The 16,859-nt window shown below is 36.2% G+C and overlaps 3 protein-coding genes and 1 pseudogene across 3 annotated transcripts; all 4 read right to left on the reverse strand.

Annotated features, from left to right (window-relative positions):
- LOC133541915 (uncharacterized) overlaps window positions 1–16,859 on the reverse strand; it is a 43,111-nt pseudogene that overhangs the window by 14,503 nt on the left and 11,749 nt on the right.
- On the reverse strand, window positions 1,144–1,654 carry LOC133542225 (histone H2B-like). The gene has a single exon (XM_061886121.1). It carries the CDS (start codon window positions 1,643–1,645, stop codon window positions 1,268–1,270), a length of 378 nt encoding a protein of 125 aa, XP_061742105.1. The 5' UTR covers window positions 1,646–1,654; the 3' UTR covers window positions 1,144–1,267.
- On the reverse strand, window positions 4,149–5,906 carry LOC133542224 (histone H2B-like). The gene has a single exon (XM_061886120.1). The coding sequence runs from the start codon at window positions 5,886–5,888 to the stop codon at window positions 5,511–5,513; it is 378 nt and encodes a 125-aa protein (XP_061742104.1). The 5' UTR covers window positions 5,889–5,906; the 3' UTR covers window positions 4,149–5,510.
- On the reverse strand, window positions 11,668–12,650 carry LOC133542220 (histone H3). Its single transcript, XM_061886117.1, has one exon. The coding sequence runs from the start codon at window positions 12,512–12,514 to the stop codon at window positions 12,104–12,106; it is 411 nt and encodes a 136-aa protein (XP_061742101.1). The 5' UTR covers window positions 12,515–12,650; the 3' UTR covers window positions 11,668–12,103.

Below are 16,859 nucleotides of genomic sequence, written 5' to 3' on the forward strand. Positions count from 1 at the left end.
CCCAGGGCGAAATACTGAACCATCAAGTGTGGAAGGAAATGTTTGATTTTTATTTGAAAACACAATAAATGCTTGAAACTGATTTTTTTTTTTAGATATGAATGACAAACTCCTTATCAAAAGTGACTTAAACAATTAGTTAAAACATTCCAGATTTCCTCTTTATAATATTGATTAGGGCAGTATAGCTCAGTTGGTTCCAGCTTTGATCCCCACTTCAGCCATCCTAGTCACTGCCATTGTGTCTTTGGGCAAGACACTTTACCCAACAGCTTGCGGTGCCAGCCACACTGGTTTATAAAAAATTTAACTTCGACATTGAATTTCACAATGTAAAGCGATTTGAATCGGTAGAGAAAATTACATTATATAAAAATAATTCACTTATGCCGCTCTGTTGCATTTGATGTTTTTGGTTCACATTTAGTTATTATAAAATACATAGTAGTCACATGGTATTGATAACATCCCAAACAGACTCAATTTCTACTAGTTATTACAATGGTTCTTAACCAGGGTTCGATTGAACCCTAGGGATTCGGCGGAGATCAAAACACACCTGATTCGTCGTGTGAATACAAACTTCTCCCTGTTGGCATACTACGGATACGGCAACAGCTGATTGATTAGCAGGTGTGTAATTGTGAGTTTATGCACCGTCTTGGTTTTGTTGTTTGAACAAGGTGATGTTCATGCACGGTTCATTTTGTGCACCAGTAAAAAAAACATGGTAACATATTGGCTCTGAACTAGTCATTAAGTACTACTTAATGGCCTTATCATAACCCTAATCCTAACCCTCTAACCCTGACCCTAACCAAATAACTCCAAATTAAGTCTTTATTAATTAGAATATGTTCCCCTAGGGTCCATATAACTTTAAACTAAGTCTTTGTTACTTAGAATATCCTCCCCATACTAAAGTGCTACCAAAAACATACGACTTTTCATCAAATAAGGGTCCAGTGTATGCACATGTGAAACTAGTGGGGTTCAGAGCCCCCAACAAGATTAAGAACCACTGAATTATTAGTGTGATGACTTTTGGAAGCTACCTGTTCATCAGGTCATAATCATTGACATTTCGTGCAATGTTTATATAAGTATAACATTCAATTCAGCATTTTCTCCGTATCTGAAATTGTACAGCAGGATTTTGACTTTACAGGGATAAAAGTTTTCATTAACATTGACTGGAAGGTGAACCCTCAGAATAAGTGGGTGGCTCTTAAAAGAGCCGTTTGTGTGTGTAAATTGCGTTGTCAATTTACTTGGAGCTGGTGTACTTGGTGACAGCCTTGGTGCCCTCAGACACAGCGTGCTTAGCCAGCTCACCGGGCAGCAGGAGACGCACGGCGGTCTGGATCTCCCTGGAAGAGATAGTGGATCTCTTGTTGTAGTGAGCCAGGCGAGAAGCCTCAGAAGCGATGCGCTCGAAGATGTCGTTGACGAAGGAGTTCATGATGCTCATGGCCTTAGACGAGATGCCGGTGTCAGGGTGGACCTGCTTCAGCACCTTGTACACGTAGATGGCATAGCTCTCCTTCCTGGCCTTTCTCCTCTTTCCTTTGCCCTTGCCGGCAGCCTTGGTGACGGCTTTCTTGGAGCCCTTCTTGGGCGCAGACTTTGCTGGTGGATCAGGCATGGTGATCAAATTTCGCCAAGCGAATGGGTGCCTAGGGCGCCTGTTGTGCTCTTGTAGGAATGTCATGCAAATTTAACTGTGACAACGCCATTTGCTGATTGGCTGACATAGTTTCGCACTGGGACGGTTTTGAAAATGCGCGGCAGTGCAACAATATAGTCACACGATAACCGTTGAAAAGAAACTTGACTGTTTTGATACTACATTGTGAATGGCAAGCAATTTATTCATCCAGGTCATTGGATTCTTAAAGGCCTAATGAAATGAGATTTTCTTATTTAAACTGGGATAGCTGGTCCATTCTATGTGTCATACTTGATCCTTTTGCGATATTGCCATATTTTTGCTGAAAGGATTTAGTAGAGAACATCGACGATAAAGTTCGCAACTTTTGGTCGCTAACAGAAAAGCCCTGCCTTTATCGGAAGTTGCAGACGATGACGTCACCCGTTGATGGCTCCTCACATCCTCACATTGTTTTTAATGGGATCCTCCAACAAAAAGAGCTATTCGGACCGAGAAAACGACAATTTCCCCATTAATTTGAGCGAGGATGAAAGATTTGTGTTTGAGGATATTGATAGCAACGGACTAGAAAAAAATAAATAAAATCTAGTTTAAAAAAAAAAACATGATTGCATTGGGACGGATTCATATGTTTTTAGACACATTTACTTTTAAAGAAGGAATCACTGTGTGTTTGTGTGGCTAAAGGCTAAAGCTTCCCAACTCCATCTTTGTACTTTGACTTCTCCATTATTAATTGAACAAATTGCAAAAGATTCAGCAACACAGATGTCCAAAATACTGTGTAATTATGCGGTTAAAGCGGACGACATTTAGCTGTGTGTGTGTGCAGCGCTAATATTTCCTAACAGTACGTGACGTCACGCGTACACGTCAGCATTCTGCGACGTTTTCCACAGGACACTTCGCGGGAAATTTAAAATTGCAATTTAGTAAACTAAAATGGCCATATTGGCATGTGTTGCAATGTTAATATTTCATCATGGATATATGAACTATCAGACTGTGTGGTCGGTAGTAGTGGGTTTCAGTAGGCCTTTAAGGACTTATATTGGTCAGATCTAGTCTAGTCAAGATGCACAAAGAAATTAATCAGAGTCAAGGAAAACAGAGCTCACTCTAGTTTTTAAACCAGATACGACCAATGCTAAGTCTGTGAGCACAAACTGATGAAGCTTACTCGGATGAGAGGAGAAACGCCTTCTTAGACAAAACAAACAGTTCAGTTGCGACCAATCGAATGCCCTGAGATCAGCAATTAAAAAGCCTTGAAAAGCATACATCACTGCATAGATTTTTATGCACTGATGTACATAAAGACAAAGACTTGTGTTGTCCCGAAACCAATATTGTGGTACCGGTACCAAAATTATTTTGATAATTTTCGGTAAACATGTTTCTTATTGCGAGTTTGTCCTTAAATAGAATAGTGAACATAGTTGTCTTTTAGTAGTAAGTAAACAAACAAAGGATCCTAATTTAGCTGCTGACATATGCAGTAACATATTGTGTCATTTATCATTCTATCATTTTGTCAACATTATCAAGGACAAGTGGTAGAAAATAAATTATTAATCTACTCGCAATTCAGTTAAGTCTTTTAAATGGCTCTTTTAAGCTTACGATGACAATTTGGAAGCTGTTTTTACGCACATGCAAATCAGTGTCAACCAACTGGCAAATGGACTTAAAATTAGTCAGTCCAAAGGAAATGTAGCAATTTTAAATCACTGATATCTTTTATTCTGATCTTATTTATACTTTTTTGAAACATTTTCAGTATACATTTTGTTTTTACTTACTGCATGTTTTTTTTGTATTTTTAAAATTATGTGTGCAGTTATTTTTTTATGTGAGTGAAATGCATAAATAATGATGTCCGTGTCAACGCATGGAGATACATACATCTCATGGAATTTTTTACAACAGAAACAAAACAAAAATGAAATTATATCTAATATTTCAGGAAAATTCCAACCCATAGCGTAATATTTGTGTAAATTCAGCTTATTCTGATCTAAATCTTATCTTGTAACTGCTTTCAGAAATAGTTTGATAGTAATAATTTCAAAAATATACCGGTATATAGTTAAATAAAAACAAACAAGTGTTTTGAATACACTTGGTCAAGAATGGCTCTTCAAGATCCGGCTCCCCATAAGGAGCCATAAATGTCATTTGTAGTTGTTTTTTTTTTACACACATAAACTTTATCGTTTGAGATTTTTTTCTGAATTTTTGAAATACTCTATTCCCATTGGTGAAGTAAATAATGTCATTGTCAAAGCATGGGGCTATGGCACCGCCTTGTGTATTGTTTTTACAATGAAAACCAAACAAATTATAGCCAATATTTCGGAAAGATTCCTACCTATAAATAAGTGTGTAACTTTTAAATAATTCAATTTTACAGTGTCTTATAACTACTACCAATAATTGTTCCCTTGATTAAAAAAACAACTATAAAAGCAAGACAGTGTTTTGATCAGTTTTATTTGAAAATAAGATCACAGGACCAAAAGGGCCACAAATCCCATCTATAGACAACAACACAGTCAACAATGGGATGTCTGTGAAAGGGTCAAGTCTTTTGAACGGCTCATTTAAATGAATGATGAGAACTGATTTGCAATTAGTAGAAATAACCCAGGCATGTTTGATGCCCAATGGCTTATTTGTCCCACAATGGCAAAATCGAGATCTCATTCAGTTTGCTAATTTTGCGTTAATATTATTAGTTGCATGAAGAGCCAACAGGGGAGACAAGCGTGTTGAGGAAAAACTATGACTTAAACAGTTGCTGTGCATATATATTAACTGAATAGAGACTGTGGATCATCACAAAAAAAATGTATGTCATAATTGTAGAATCAAAACTGTTGCAGTTAAAGGTGTGTCAGTACACGCCAGTACTTGTTACATTATGTGCGAGTCCCTTCGCACACAGCTTGTGACGGTTGACTGACCGCAAGACTTGTGCAATCCCAACCGAACAATGTTCTACGCATGCGCTCTTGCTGAGTGAATTAAGTGGTGTGTGTGTGTGTGTGTGTGTGTGTGTGTGTTGGAGGTGCAAGCATGAATGAATGAATGGTTTATTTTTGAGCCATGCAACAAAACAAAAATGACATAAAATACAAAATAAATATATATATACATTATATTTACAGCTACATTGAAAACATTACATGTGACTAATCTTTTGTAGATGTCAAGATTGGCTCAAAAGGGAGTGGGAAGAAGTAAATGTATTAGGTCCCACCCCTATACATATACAATATATATATATATATATATATATGTATATATATATATATATATACACACACAATATATAACACAATAATATATATATAATTCAATTCAGTTGCTGCATAGATGCTATAGATTATCTATATATAATACATTTAAATTCACACACATATATACATATATATATATACACACATACACACACACACACGTATACCATCAGCATGCAGTAAACTTGTGCAAGCCCCAGCATTCGATTTGAGTGGAAAGATTCAATTCCCTTCGGTGAGTGACATACAGGAATGAGTCAGTGAAACAAACCGCATTCACAGATGTTAGTGAACAGGTTACTTTGTAAGTATATTTCATTGGTAATACAATTACTTCAATGACAGTTTAAAGCATCGATTCACAACGTCACCATAATTCTTATAATGTAGTCAAACATTACAAATCATTAAGATTATGGCTGAGAGTGACCATCAATGGGAGATCTATAGCCGCATTAAAATCAGGAACACGTATCTTCAGATAAAGTGGGTGGCTCTTAAAAGAGCCGTTTGTGTGTGTAAATTGCGGGAACAATTTACTTGGAGCTGGTGTACTTGGTGACAGCCTTGGTGCCCTCGGACACAGCATGCTTAGCCAGTTCACCGGGCAACAGGAGACGCACGGCGGTCTGGATCTCCCTGGAAGAGATAGTGGATCTCTTGTTGTAGTGAGCCAGGCGAGAAGCCTCAGAAGCGATGCGCTCGAAGATGTCGTTGACGAAGGAGTTCATGATGCTCATGGCCTTGGACGAGATGCCGGTGTCAGGGTGGACCTGCTTCAGCACCTTGTACACGTAGATGGCATAGCTCTCCTTCCTGGCCTTTCTCCTCTTTCCTTTGCCCTTGCCGGCAGCCTTGGTGACGGCTTTCTTGGAACCCTTCTTGGGCGCAGACTTTGCTGGTGGATCAGGCATGATGATCAGAGTTCGCTAAGCGAGTGGGTGCCCAGGGCGCCTGTTGTGGTCTTCTAGGAATGTCATGCAAATTTGACTGTGACAACGCCGTTTGCTGATTGGCTGACATAGTTTCGCACTGGGACGGTTTTGAAAATGCGCGGCAGTGCAACAATATAGTAACACGATAACCGTTGAAAAGAAAATAGTGGCTGTTTTCGTTCTAAATTTGACAAAAGTCTTCAAATTAACCTTTTTTTTGATGCACTGATATACACAAATATATAGACATATAGGTTGTTGTTTTTTTGTTTTTTTCTATGATAATTTCCATTCACTGAATGGCATAAGTTATAGGAAAATAAAGCTTGTAGTAAAATTGACTAAACTTTTCAAATAGACTCGAGCAGTTTCCGAACTATTCCAGGAAGTCGGTCCACTGATTTCAGACAGAAATCCCGCACTTTGCTGTTCTGTCATTTTGATCTGTCATTTTTTTGTAATTAAGATAACTGTCAATAAAATGAATAACTCAATATTACAAACAGCAAGTGTGTCCTTTTATGGTTAGCTGATTGGATACACTGCATATAATGTTGAACATTAATGAGAAACACATTAGTGCAGAAAAACACTATTATTTGTTTTGCCCTGTGGGATTAATGGCTCTTTGAAGGGAGCCGGATGTTGTGGAAACGTTGAGCTGTTCAAAAGACAGATTTTGCAATGTTTTTTGTTTGTTTTTGTTTTTTAGCAATATAACGATTACTAGTAGCTGTTATAGGATTTGGATCAATATTTTTGTACTGGTGGGTATTATTCTGAAATATTGGCAATGATTGTATTTATTTTTGTTTTTCAGTCTCATATCCCCATGCATTGGCAATGGTGTCACTATCTCCAATGTTCCCTAACTGAAATTTCTGTAGCATTTTAATACAGATAAAAACACACTTAAGAATACAATGTGTGTGTTGATAAAAGTGCTCATTAAATTAGAATACAAATAGGGTATAGCAAAAATGTAAATACAAACTTGTACAACTTTATCTAATTTGTACACTTGACTTTTATCACAACAAACCATAAACTGAATCTATTTTTTTAAGTTTAAATTTGATTAAAGTAATTGAAATCAACATATACCACTATTTGTTCAGTCCCGTTTCCAAATAGATAACAGCAAATTATTTCTCAATCAATCTAGATAGTTGTCCAAAAAGACTTGATTTGTTCATTAACAATTAACCTAGCTATTAACTTATTTTAGCAGTGGCAGATTCAAATCGTGTAAAATAGTTTAGAATGTAGGGTAGGTTTGAGCAGTGAAAACAGTCCATGGTGGGGGTGTTTACAATGCTGGACTCCAGGAAGTGAATTAAATTTTCAAATTGTGAAACCCACTACCTAAGTGACATTTTTAAACCAGTGTCTCCGGCACGGGGAGCAGGTGGGTAAAGTGTTTTGCCCAAGGACACAACAGCAGCGAGTAAGATGAGAGAAGTGAAGATCGAACCTGGAACCCTCAAATTGCTGGCAAGGCAACTCTACCAACCGAGCTATACTGCAGCCTTCGTAGCAGAACCTCCAGGCTCTGTAACAGTTTCTTCCCTCATGCCATAAAACTCTTGAACACATCATAATTATCCCCTCAATTCACCCCCAAAACGGATTAACTCCCTGGACTATAAAAACATATACATCCACACACGTGAACGCATATGCAATTATATTTCTGTACAGTAATCTTTGTTTATATTCGCACTTCATCTGTACTGTTGTTTAAAATTTTAATGAAATTCAAGGAAGTTTATATTAAAGGCCTACTGAAACCCACTACTACCGACCACGCAGTCTGATAGTTTATATATCAACAATGAAATATTAACATTGCAACACATGCCAATACGGCCTTTTTAGTTTACTAAATTGCAGTTTTAAATTTCCCGTAAGATATCCTGTTGAAAACGTCATGGAATGATGACGCTTATGTTGACGCATGCTTGTGACGTTATTGGTTGGAGCGAACATTTCAACCCAGCACCACTCACGGCTAAAAGTCGTCTCTTTTCATTGCTTAATTAATTACACAGTATTTTGGACATCTGTGTTGCTGAATCTTTTGCAAATTGTTCAATTAATAATAGAGACTATAAAGAACAATGCTGTTGGTGGAAAGCGGTGGATTGCAGCTGCTTTTAGCAACCGAAACACAGCCGGTGTTTCTTTGTTTGTTGTGAAGCTTTAACACAGAGCGGTCAAGCGAACATGTTTCTCTACCACATGTCAACCGGAGACTTGAGTGGATTATGCGACCTTCTCCTGCAACTGTCAAAATGCAGCTGTGATCTTGGCTCCTCCATTGGCTTCTCCTTTAGAGACACTGGCGTTCACCGCAGCCCTCCAACTTTCAGGTATGACTTTATAATCTCACTAAAACACTATTACCACAATAAGCAGATAAGGGATTTTCCAGAATTATCCAAGTAAATGTGTTTAATAACATCTGAATCGCTCCCAATGCCCCCGCCTGGAGTTGTTGCCTTTTCTTTTGTTTTTGTTTTTTAGTGCTTCACTCTAACTTTCCTCATCCACGAACCTTTCATCCTTGCTCAAATTAATGGGGAAATTGTTGCTTTCTCGGTCCGAATTGCATCGTCTGCTACTTCCAGTACAGGCAAGGCTTTTTTGTTGGCGACCAAATGTTGCGTACTTTATCGTCAACGTTCTCTACTAAATCATTTCAGCAAAAATATGGCAATATCGCGAAATGATCAAGTATGACACATAGAATAGACCTGCTATCCCCGTTAAATAATACATCTCATTTCATTAGGCCTTTGAGGGATCATATGCAGGATGGAACAACTCCCACATCCACTACTTTAGGCAGACTGTTGACTTTTGTCAATAATGGAAATAAACATCCATCATAAACCTTTAACAAATGTTGGATAATATGCATATAAATCAGGCCTGGGCAATTATTGTGACTCGGGGGCCACATTTAGAGAAAAAAATGTGACTGGGGGCCGGTATATCTATTTTAAGGGACACTAATACAAAACTTCACAATAATGTCTGATTGAATGCCAAAAATGTTATGACCGATCGCCTTAAAAAACGTAATGGAATTTTATTTTTTCCTATGAACAATAAAACATTGAATATGAACAAAATATGAATGTCACAGCCCTTTCGATCGACATATTTTACAATCAAGTGAAACACAACAAAAATGCAACAAACAGTGAAATATGAACGCAAAGGGTACAAAATTAACCCAAAGAACTTTGTTGTGAAAAGCTGCTTCCACGTCTGTGGAAACGCTTCCCGCCCACACTGCTTGGTGCTTCGTCTGAGCTGCTGTGACGTAGATTACCAGAGTTACTAGTTAGTTTAGTACCTGGTAATCCAATCCAATCCAATCCACTTTATTTATATAGCACATTTAAACAACAATAACGTTTTCAAAGTGCTGCACAGCCATGTTAAAAACAATATTATGCTCCACCAATGACTAAATAAAACAAAAAATGAATAAAAATAAAAACAATAAAAACAATATAAAAACAAATATGATTAAAAACTATTTTAAAGAGTAAAATCAATTAAAACAGTAAAATAAAAATCAAAGTGTAAATCCTCCATAAGCGCAGATTCTAATCATTGAAATACTTTGCATAGTTGAAGACTTACGGTCATTAGAAAACATCACTGTACATCATAATTGCAGCTTCAGTTTCCATCTTAAAGATCTAAAAAAATAAAAATTGGGGAATGTCTGGCAGGCCAGATTGAAAAGCTTAACGGGCCGCATTTGACGCCCGGGCCTTAATTTACTCAGGTCTGATCTAAACGGATGTTGTTTCCCATTATAGCAGTGGTGTCCAAAGTGCGGCCCGGGGTCGGCCCGCAGCTAATTGTTTACGTGCCCACCAGACATTCTGCAAAATTTGCAAAATTGATAGTATTGCAAAAAAAAAAAAAAAAAAAAAACATGTAAAAGAAGTGGAATGACGTGAAATCTAATGAGAAAAATTGGCAATGTTGACACAAAGCTGCTATGCAGGCAGTTTTTTTATTTATTTTGTCTTCATTTTCTTTTTTTTCCATTGCTAAAAAAAAGGATAAAAAAATCTATGTCATAATGATTTTTTTCTTAAAAAATATCACTTTAAAATGTTTTATGTGGAAAAAACATTGCATATGTTGTGTGGTTGCCATATAAAAACATCAAAGTTTTGACAATGGAGCATAAAACAAACAAAATGATAGTTGAAATTTAAAATCGAAAGATATATCGGAAGTTGATCTTGAAATTTAAGTGTTAAAAGTTTTAAAAAAAAAACTAATAAAAATGCATCACTTTATGAGTGGGGAACCTTTCGGATCTCAAATATATTTAGTAGGATTTTATTTAACTTTTCACTGTGATTAATCAAAAATATGAAATAATTAAAATCAATGGTTTCCTGCATTATTGATCTTTGAGGGCTTTAATTGCTAAATAAAGGAACTCTCCTGAAGGAATCAATAAAGTAATATCTATCTATCTAAATACTGCATATTTCAGTTTTACAATAAAAAACAAAGATGTCTGACAGAAAGGACATAAAACCTTATTTGTTTTACTTTATATCAACCTCAAGTTGATGTAGCAGGGGTCACCAACGCGGTGCCCATGGGCACCAGGTAGCCTGTAAGGACCAGATGAGTCGCCCGCTGACCTGTTCTAAAAACTGCTCAAATTGCAGCACTTACCAGTGAGCTGTCTCTATTTTTTAAATTGTATTTATTTACTAACAAGTTGGTCTTGCTTTGCTCGACATTTTTAATTCTAAGAGACAAAACTCGAATAGACTTTGAAAACCCAAGAAAATATTTTAAAGACTTGGTCTTCACTTGTTTGAATAAATTATTATTTTATTTTTTTAACTTTGCTTCTTATGACTTTCAGAAAGATAATTTTAGAGAAAAAATACAACTTTAAAAATGATTTTGGGATTTTTAAACACATACCTTTTTACCTTTTAAATTCCTTCCTCTTCTTTCCTACAATTTAAATCAATGTTCAAGGTTTTTTTTTTTATTCTAAAGAATAATATATACATTTTAATTTAATTCTTCATTTTCGCTTCTGTTTTTCCGATGAAGAATATTTGTGAAATATTTCTTCAAACTTATTAAAATTCAAAAAAATTATTCTGGCAAATCTAAAAAATCTGTAAAATCATTTAAATATTATTTCAAAGTCTTTTGAATTTCTTTTTTAAAAAATTCTGGAAAATCTAGAAGAAATAATGATTTGTATTTGATAATGATTGGTCCAATTTGTTATATGTTCTAACAAATTGCAGATTGGATTTTAACCTACTTAAAAAATGTCATCAAAATTCAAAAATTAATCTTAATCAAGAAAAATGACTTATGATGTTCCATAAATTCTTTTTTTTAATTTTTTCAAAAACATTCGAATTAACTAGATTTTCTCTTCATTTTTTTCAGTTGAATTTTGAATTTTAAAGAGTCGATATTGAAGATAAACTATGTTTCAAAGTTAAATTTTCTTTTTTTTCGTATTTTCTCCTCTTTTAAACAGTTCAATTAAGTGGGGTTTTTTTCATCATTTATTCTCTACAAAAAACCTTCCGTACAAGGAAAAAAAAAAAGGTACGACGGAATGACAGAAATACCCATTTTTATATATGTATATATATATATATATATATATATATATATTTTTTTTTTTTTTTTTTTTACTAAAGGTAAATTGAGCAAATTGGCTATTTCTGGCAATTTATTTAAGTGTGTATCGCACTGGTAGCCCTTCGCATTAATCAGTACCCAAGAAGTAGCTCCGGGTTTCAAAAAGGTTGGTGAACCCTGTGATATAGAGATTTACTGTAAGCATTAAATAAACAATAATAATTTGACTTATTTTTAACCTTTTAGTGACTGAGTCCCTCATAAATCTCAGGAGCCATAAGGATAAAAAAATGGAATATATTCTGTTATGGTGTGAAAATGAAACTTTCCCGTGTGCGGCTCTCTGTGGAAAAGGTTCGGACACCCCTGCATTGTAGAGTCATAAAATGCAAGTCCTCAGATTGTATGTAAGATAGCTAAATTTGATTCTTTGTATGATTTGATAATTAAATGTCAGATAGGAATCACTCCCTTGGTTGAAATTGTGGTGGCTCTGAAAAGAGCCGTTGGTGTAGGAGAGAAATTATTTATGCTCTCTCGCCGCGAATGCGTCGGGCCAGCTGGATGTCTTTGGGCATGATGGTCACTCTCTTAGCGTGGATGGCGCACAAGTTGGTGTCTTCGAAGAGCCCCACCAGGTAAGCCTCGCTGGACTCCTGCAGCGCCATGACGGCCGAGCTCTGGAAGCGCAGGTCGGTCTTGAAGTCTTGTGCGATTTCTCTCACCAGGCGCTGGAAGGGCAGCTTGCGGATGAGCAGCTCGGTGGACTTCTGGTAGCGGCGGATCTCCCTGAGAGCTACGGTACCGGGCCTGTAACGGTGAGGCTTCTTCACACCGCCGGTGGCTGGAGCGCTCTTACGGGCAGCCTTCGTGGCTAACTGCTTCCGTGGAGCTTTGCCGCCGGTAGACTTACGTGCTGTTTGCTTTGTTCTCGCCATTGTCTATTACACTGATGTAATGTGGTTTGGAAGGGAGAGAGCGAGCTGCCCTTTATATATCGGGCTTGAGAGCGCTGATTGGTCCATTTGAGTAGCACGTGAGCTGGAGCTAACCAATTATTGGAGGAGGATCCTTAGACTTGAGCCAATCATCAGCGGCCTCTGGAGTTTTTACGTCAATATACCTATATTCAACTATATCATGTTATAATAATACACTAACGTGTTTATAGTGTTCTTGTGAGATTTGTAGAAACGCCGACTCACCACCAAGCCAAACCGGAGTCAATGAAGAGAATGTCGTTGTAAGCTTGACCATTTACTTTTGACATTTTCTGCATAGACAAGATGGTGAAAAACTGAAAGGAACAGAGAGACACAAACTGAACATATTTGTCTACAACAGGGTTCACCAACCTTTTTTGAAAACAAGAGCTACTTCTTGGGTACTGATTAATGCGAAGGGCTACCAGTTTGATACACACTTAAATAAATTGCCAGAAATAGCCAATTTGCTCAATTTACCTTTAATGAATAAATCTGAATAAATCTATTATATATATATATATATATATTTATATAAAGAGTAACTAGAGAGTAAATGATGAAAAAAAAAACACTTAATTGAACGATTTAAAAGAGGAGAAAAAACGAAAAAAATGAAAGTTAAATTTTGAAACATAGTTTAGAGGAGCCAGATGAGGTGGTTCGGGCATGTGGCCAGGATGCCACCCGAACACCACCCTAGGGAGGTGTTTAGGGCACGTCCAAACGGTAGGAGGCCACGGGGAAGACCCAGGACACGTTGGGAAGACTATGTCTCCCGGCTGGCCTGGGAACGCCTCGGGATCCCCCGGGAAGAGCTAGATGAAGTGGCTGGGGAGAGGGAAGTCTGGGCTTCCCTGCTTAGGCTGCTGCCCCCGCGACCCGACCTCGGATAAGCGGAAGATGATGGATGGATGGATGGATGGATGGAGTTTATCTTCAATTTCGACTCTTTAAAATTCAAAATTTAACCGAAAAAAATGAAGAGGAAAAACTAGCTAATACGAATCTTTTTGAAAAAAATAAAAAAATAATTTTATTAGTAATTTTTCCTGATTAAGATTAATTTTAGAATTTTGATGACATGTTTTAATTAGGTTAAAATCCAATCTACACTTTGTTAGAAAATATAACAAATTGGACCAAGCTTTATGTCTAACAAAGACGAATCATTATTTCTTCTAGATTTTCCGGAACAACAATTTTAAAAGAAAATCAAAAGACTTTGAAATAAGATTTACATTTGATACTACAGATTTTCTAGATTTGCCAGAATAATTATTTTAATTTTAATCATAAGTTTGAAGAAATATTTCACAAATATTCCACAAATATTCTTCGTCAAAAAAACAGAAGCTAAAATAAAGAATTAAATTAAAATGTATTTATCATTCTTTACAATAAAAAAAAAAAAATACCTGAACATTGATTTAAATTGTCAGGAAAGAAGAGGAAGGAATTTAAAAGGTAAAGGGGTTCATGTGTTTAAAAATCCTAAAATCATTTTAAGGTTGTATTTTTTTTCTCTAAAATTGTCTTCCTGAAAGTTATAAGTAGCAAAGTAAAAAAAATAAATTAATTTATTTAAACATGTGAGGACCAAGTTTTCAAAATATTTTCTTGTATTTTCAAATTCCATTTGAGTTTTGTCTCTCTTTGAATTAAAAATGTCGAGCAAAGCGAGACCAGCTTGCTGGTAAATAAATACAATTTAGAAAATAGAGGCAGCTCACTGGCAAGTGCTGCTATTTGAGCTGTTTTTAGAACAGGCCAGCGGGCTACTCATCTGGTCCTTACGGGCTACCTGGTGCCCGCGGGAACCGGGTTGGTGACCAATGCTCTACAATGACTTACAAAAATGTAACTGTAATGTCCCAAAATGTCCAGCAGAGGGAGACTCCCGTCAGCCTGAATGATTTGAACACATTGGCTCTAATTCGACAATTCTATTCAACATATCGGCACTATTGCACTTATTTAACGTGTCTGACATGGTATTAACTTGTTAAAGACAACTTATGGCATTGCTTCTTCGCTGCTTTGTGCAGATTGGCAACAGACATTTCGAACTGTTGCTTTCGAACGAATAACAAAAGTCAACCAACAGGAAGTAATTCGGCGGAAGTGACGTCATCTAACTGCTGTTTACCGATTATAGCATAGAATAAATAAAAACAACTATAGCGCCAAATTAAAGCATGGCAGTCACTAATAAAAAAGTATTATCAAGTAATTATGTAAATTATATTAACAATTGACTTCAGGACAACACAGTGTATATCATGTTATAAAAATATATTGTGTGTCGAAATATTTGTTTTCAAGTTAAGAATCACACATGTATGTGCTAGTAAGAATCCAAGTAATTCTCTAATTATTATTCCACACTCCTTTGATCTCAAACAGAAATTAAAAGGAAAGTCAACCATACAATGGTTGCTTACAATATCTGCTTGTGTGTTAAAATGTTTTCAATTAGACTCATAAATTAAACAGAAAATTTATTATCAAGTAGAAATATATGACATGGTCTTGTTGGGTTTTATTGTAATCAAATTGTGTGGGCGCTGTCCCTTTTATGGACACCTCTGAATTATGTTTATTTGCCTTTCTCATGTGTGTAAATATTGTTTTATGGCTATCATTATTTGAACTTAGGTATGTGCGTGTTTGAACTATATGAATACAAGACTATATACACGTATGCATAGTGTTGGGGGAAACAGTTGAAAGATGTGGAGGCTCCTATATGAGACATGCTGATTTTTAAATGTGCATTCAGAGCACAGAAGCACAGCTCAGTTATCCTTTCATTTTTTGGCCTCAGTTCTGCTGTCATACTCTGCATGTAGTGGTTCATCACAGTGATCTAGTGACGGTAAACGTGATTATTTTTACTAAGTCCAATGAGTCACGTGCCGGCGTGATAAGATACAATTGATTCACTTGATACTTTGTTTTAAAGATGTGATATTTGGTTTTACACTGTATGAATAAAAATGTGAAAAGGAATTTTACCTTTGCAACTTCATTATTCTATTGGCTCAGTTTTATATTCATAAATGTAAGTTTTTCAATTCCCGACATATCTTCTGTACCTTTAAAAAAGATTTAGAACTCTACATTAAAACACTCTCTACCTCTAACAACAAAAAAGCAGTGAAAACAATGATGCTGTGTTCCAAATTTAAGTTATTTACTGAAATTGAGTGAGCCTATGGCTTTGCACTTTGTTTATCATATATATATATATATATTTATTCTATTTTACTTACTTTGAATTTACAACCCCCTGGCGCTGTTGCATTTTGTACTGTTTTTGTACTTATTTTGATTATTGTTTCTCGTCTGTTTGTAAATGTTGAAATTAAAAAAAATAAGTTTAAAAACAAATGATTTATTTGATTTAACTGTCACACAGCGCATGCGCAAAAGTGCGCATCCACGGGCGGTGACGCAATTCACGCATCAAAGAGCGTATGTGTAGAACGTTGCACATGATTGGCCACTGTGGAAGTGTCTCCGTCAACAGTTGCGAGGGGCGGGCGCGCATATTTAACAAATAATTATCATTTAAATGAACCCGCACAATTATAAAAGATATCGGTATTAATTATACAATTGTGAAAACAAAAATAAGTTAACTTTGGCTTGATGGACTATTTTTATTTGAATTGACTTTTCTGGTGTGTTTATTACACCAGTGTTTTTCAACCACTGTGCCGCGGCACACTAGTTTGCCGTGAGATACAGTCTGGTGGTGCCGTGGGAGATTGTATGATTTCACCTATTTGGGTTAAAATTGTTTTCAAACCAGTAATTATTGTCTGTAAATGATGTGTTTATTGTCGGTGTTGTCTAGAGCTGGGCAGAGTAACGGTGTAATACTCTTTCATATCAGTGGTTGGCAGCCGGTGCTAACTGCTTTGTAGATGTTGGAGACAGTGGGAAAATTGTGTCTAATGCTTAAACCAAAAATAAACAAAAAGTGAGTGTCCCTAAGAAAAGGCATTGAAGCTTAGGGATGTAGAACGAAACTAAAACTGAACTGGCTACAAAATAAAGAAAAACAGAATGCTGGACTACAGCAAAGACTTACTGTTGGGCAAAGACGGCTTCCACAAAGTACATCTGAAAATGACATGACAATCAACAATGAGCCCACAAAGAAAGATAAAAACAACTGAAATATTGTTGAATGGCTAAAACAAAGTAGATGTGGGAAATATCGCTCAAAGGAAGACATGAAACTGCTACAGGAAAATAACAAAAAAAGAGAAAACTCCACCCAAATAGGAGC

Source organism: Nerophis ophidion, linkage group LG24 (genome assembly GCF_033978795.1).
Source record: "Nerophis ophidion isolate RoL-2023_Sa linkage group LG24, RoL_Noph_v1.0, whole genome shotgun sequence".
NCBI lineage: Eukaryota > Metazoa > Chordata > Actinopteri > Syngnathiformes > Syngnathidae > Nerophis > Nerophis ophidion.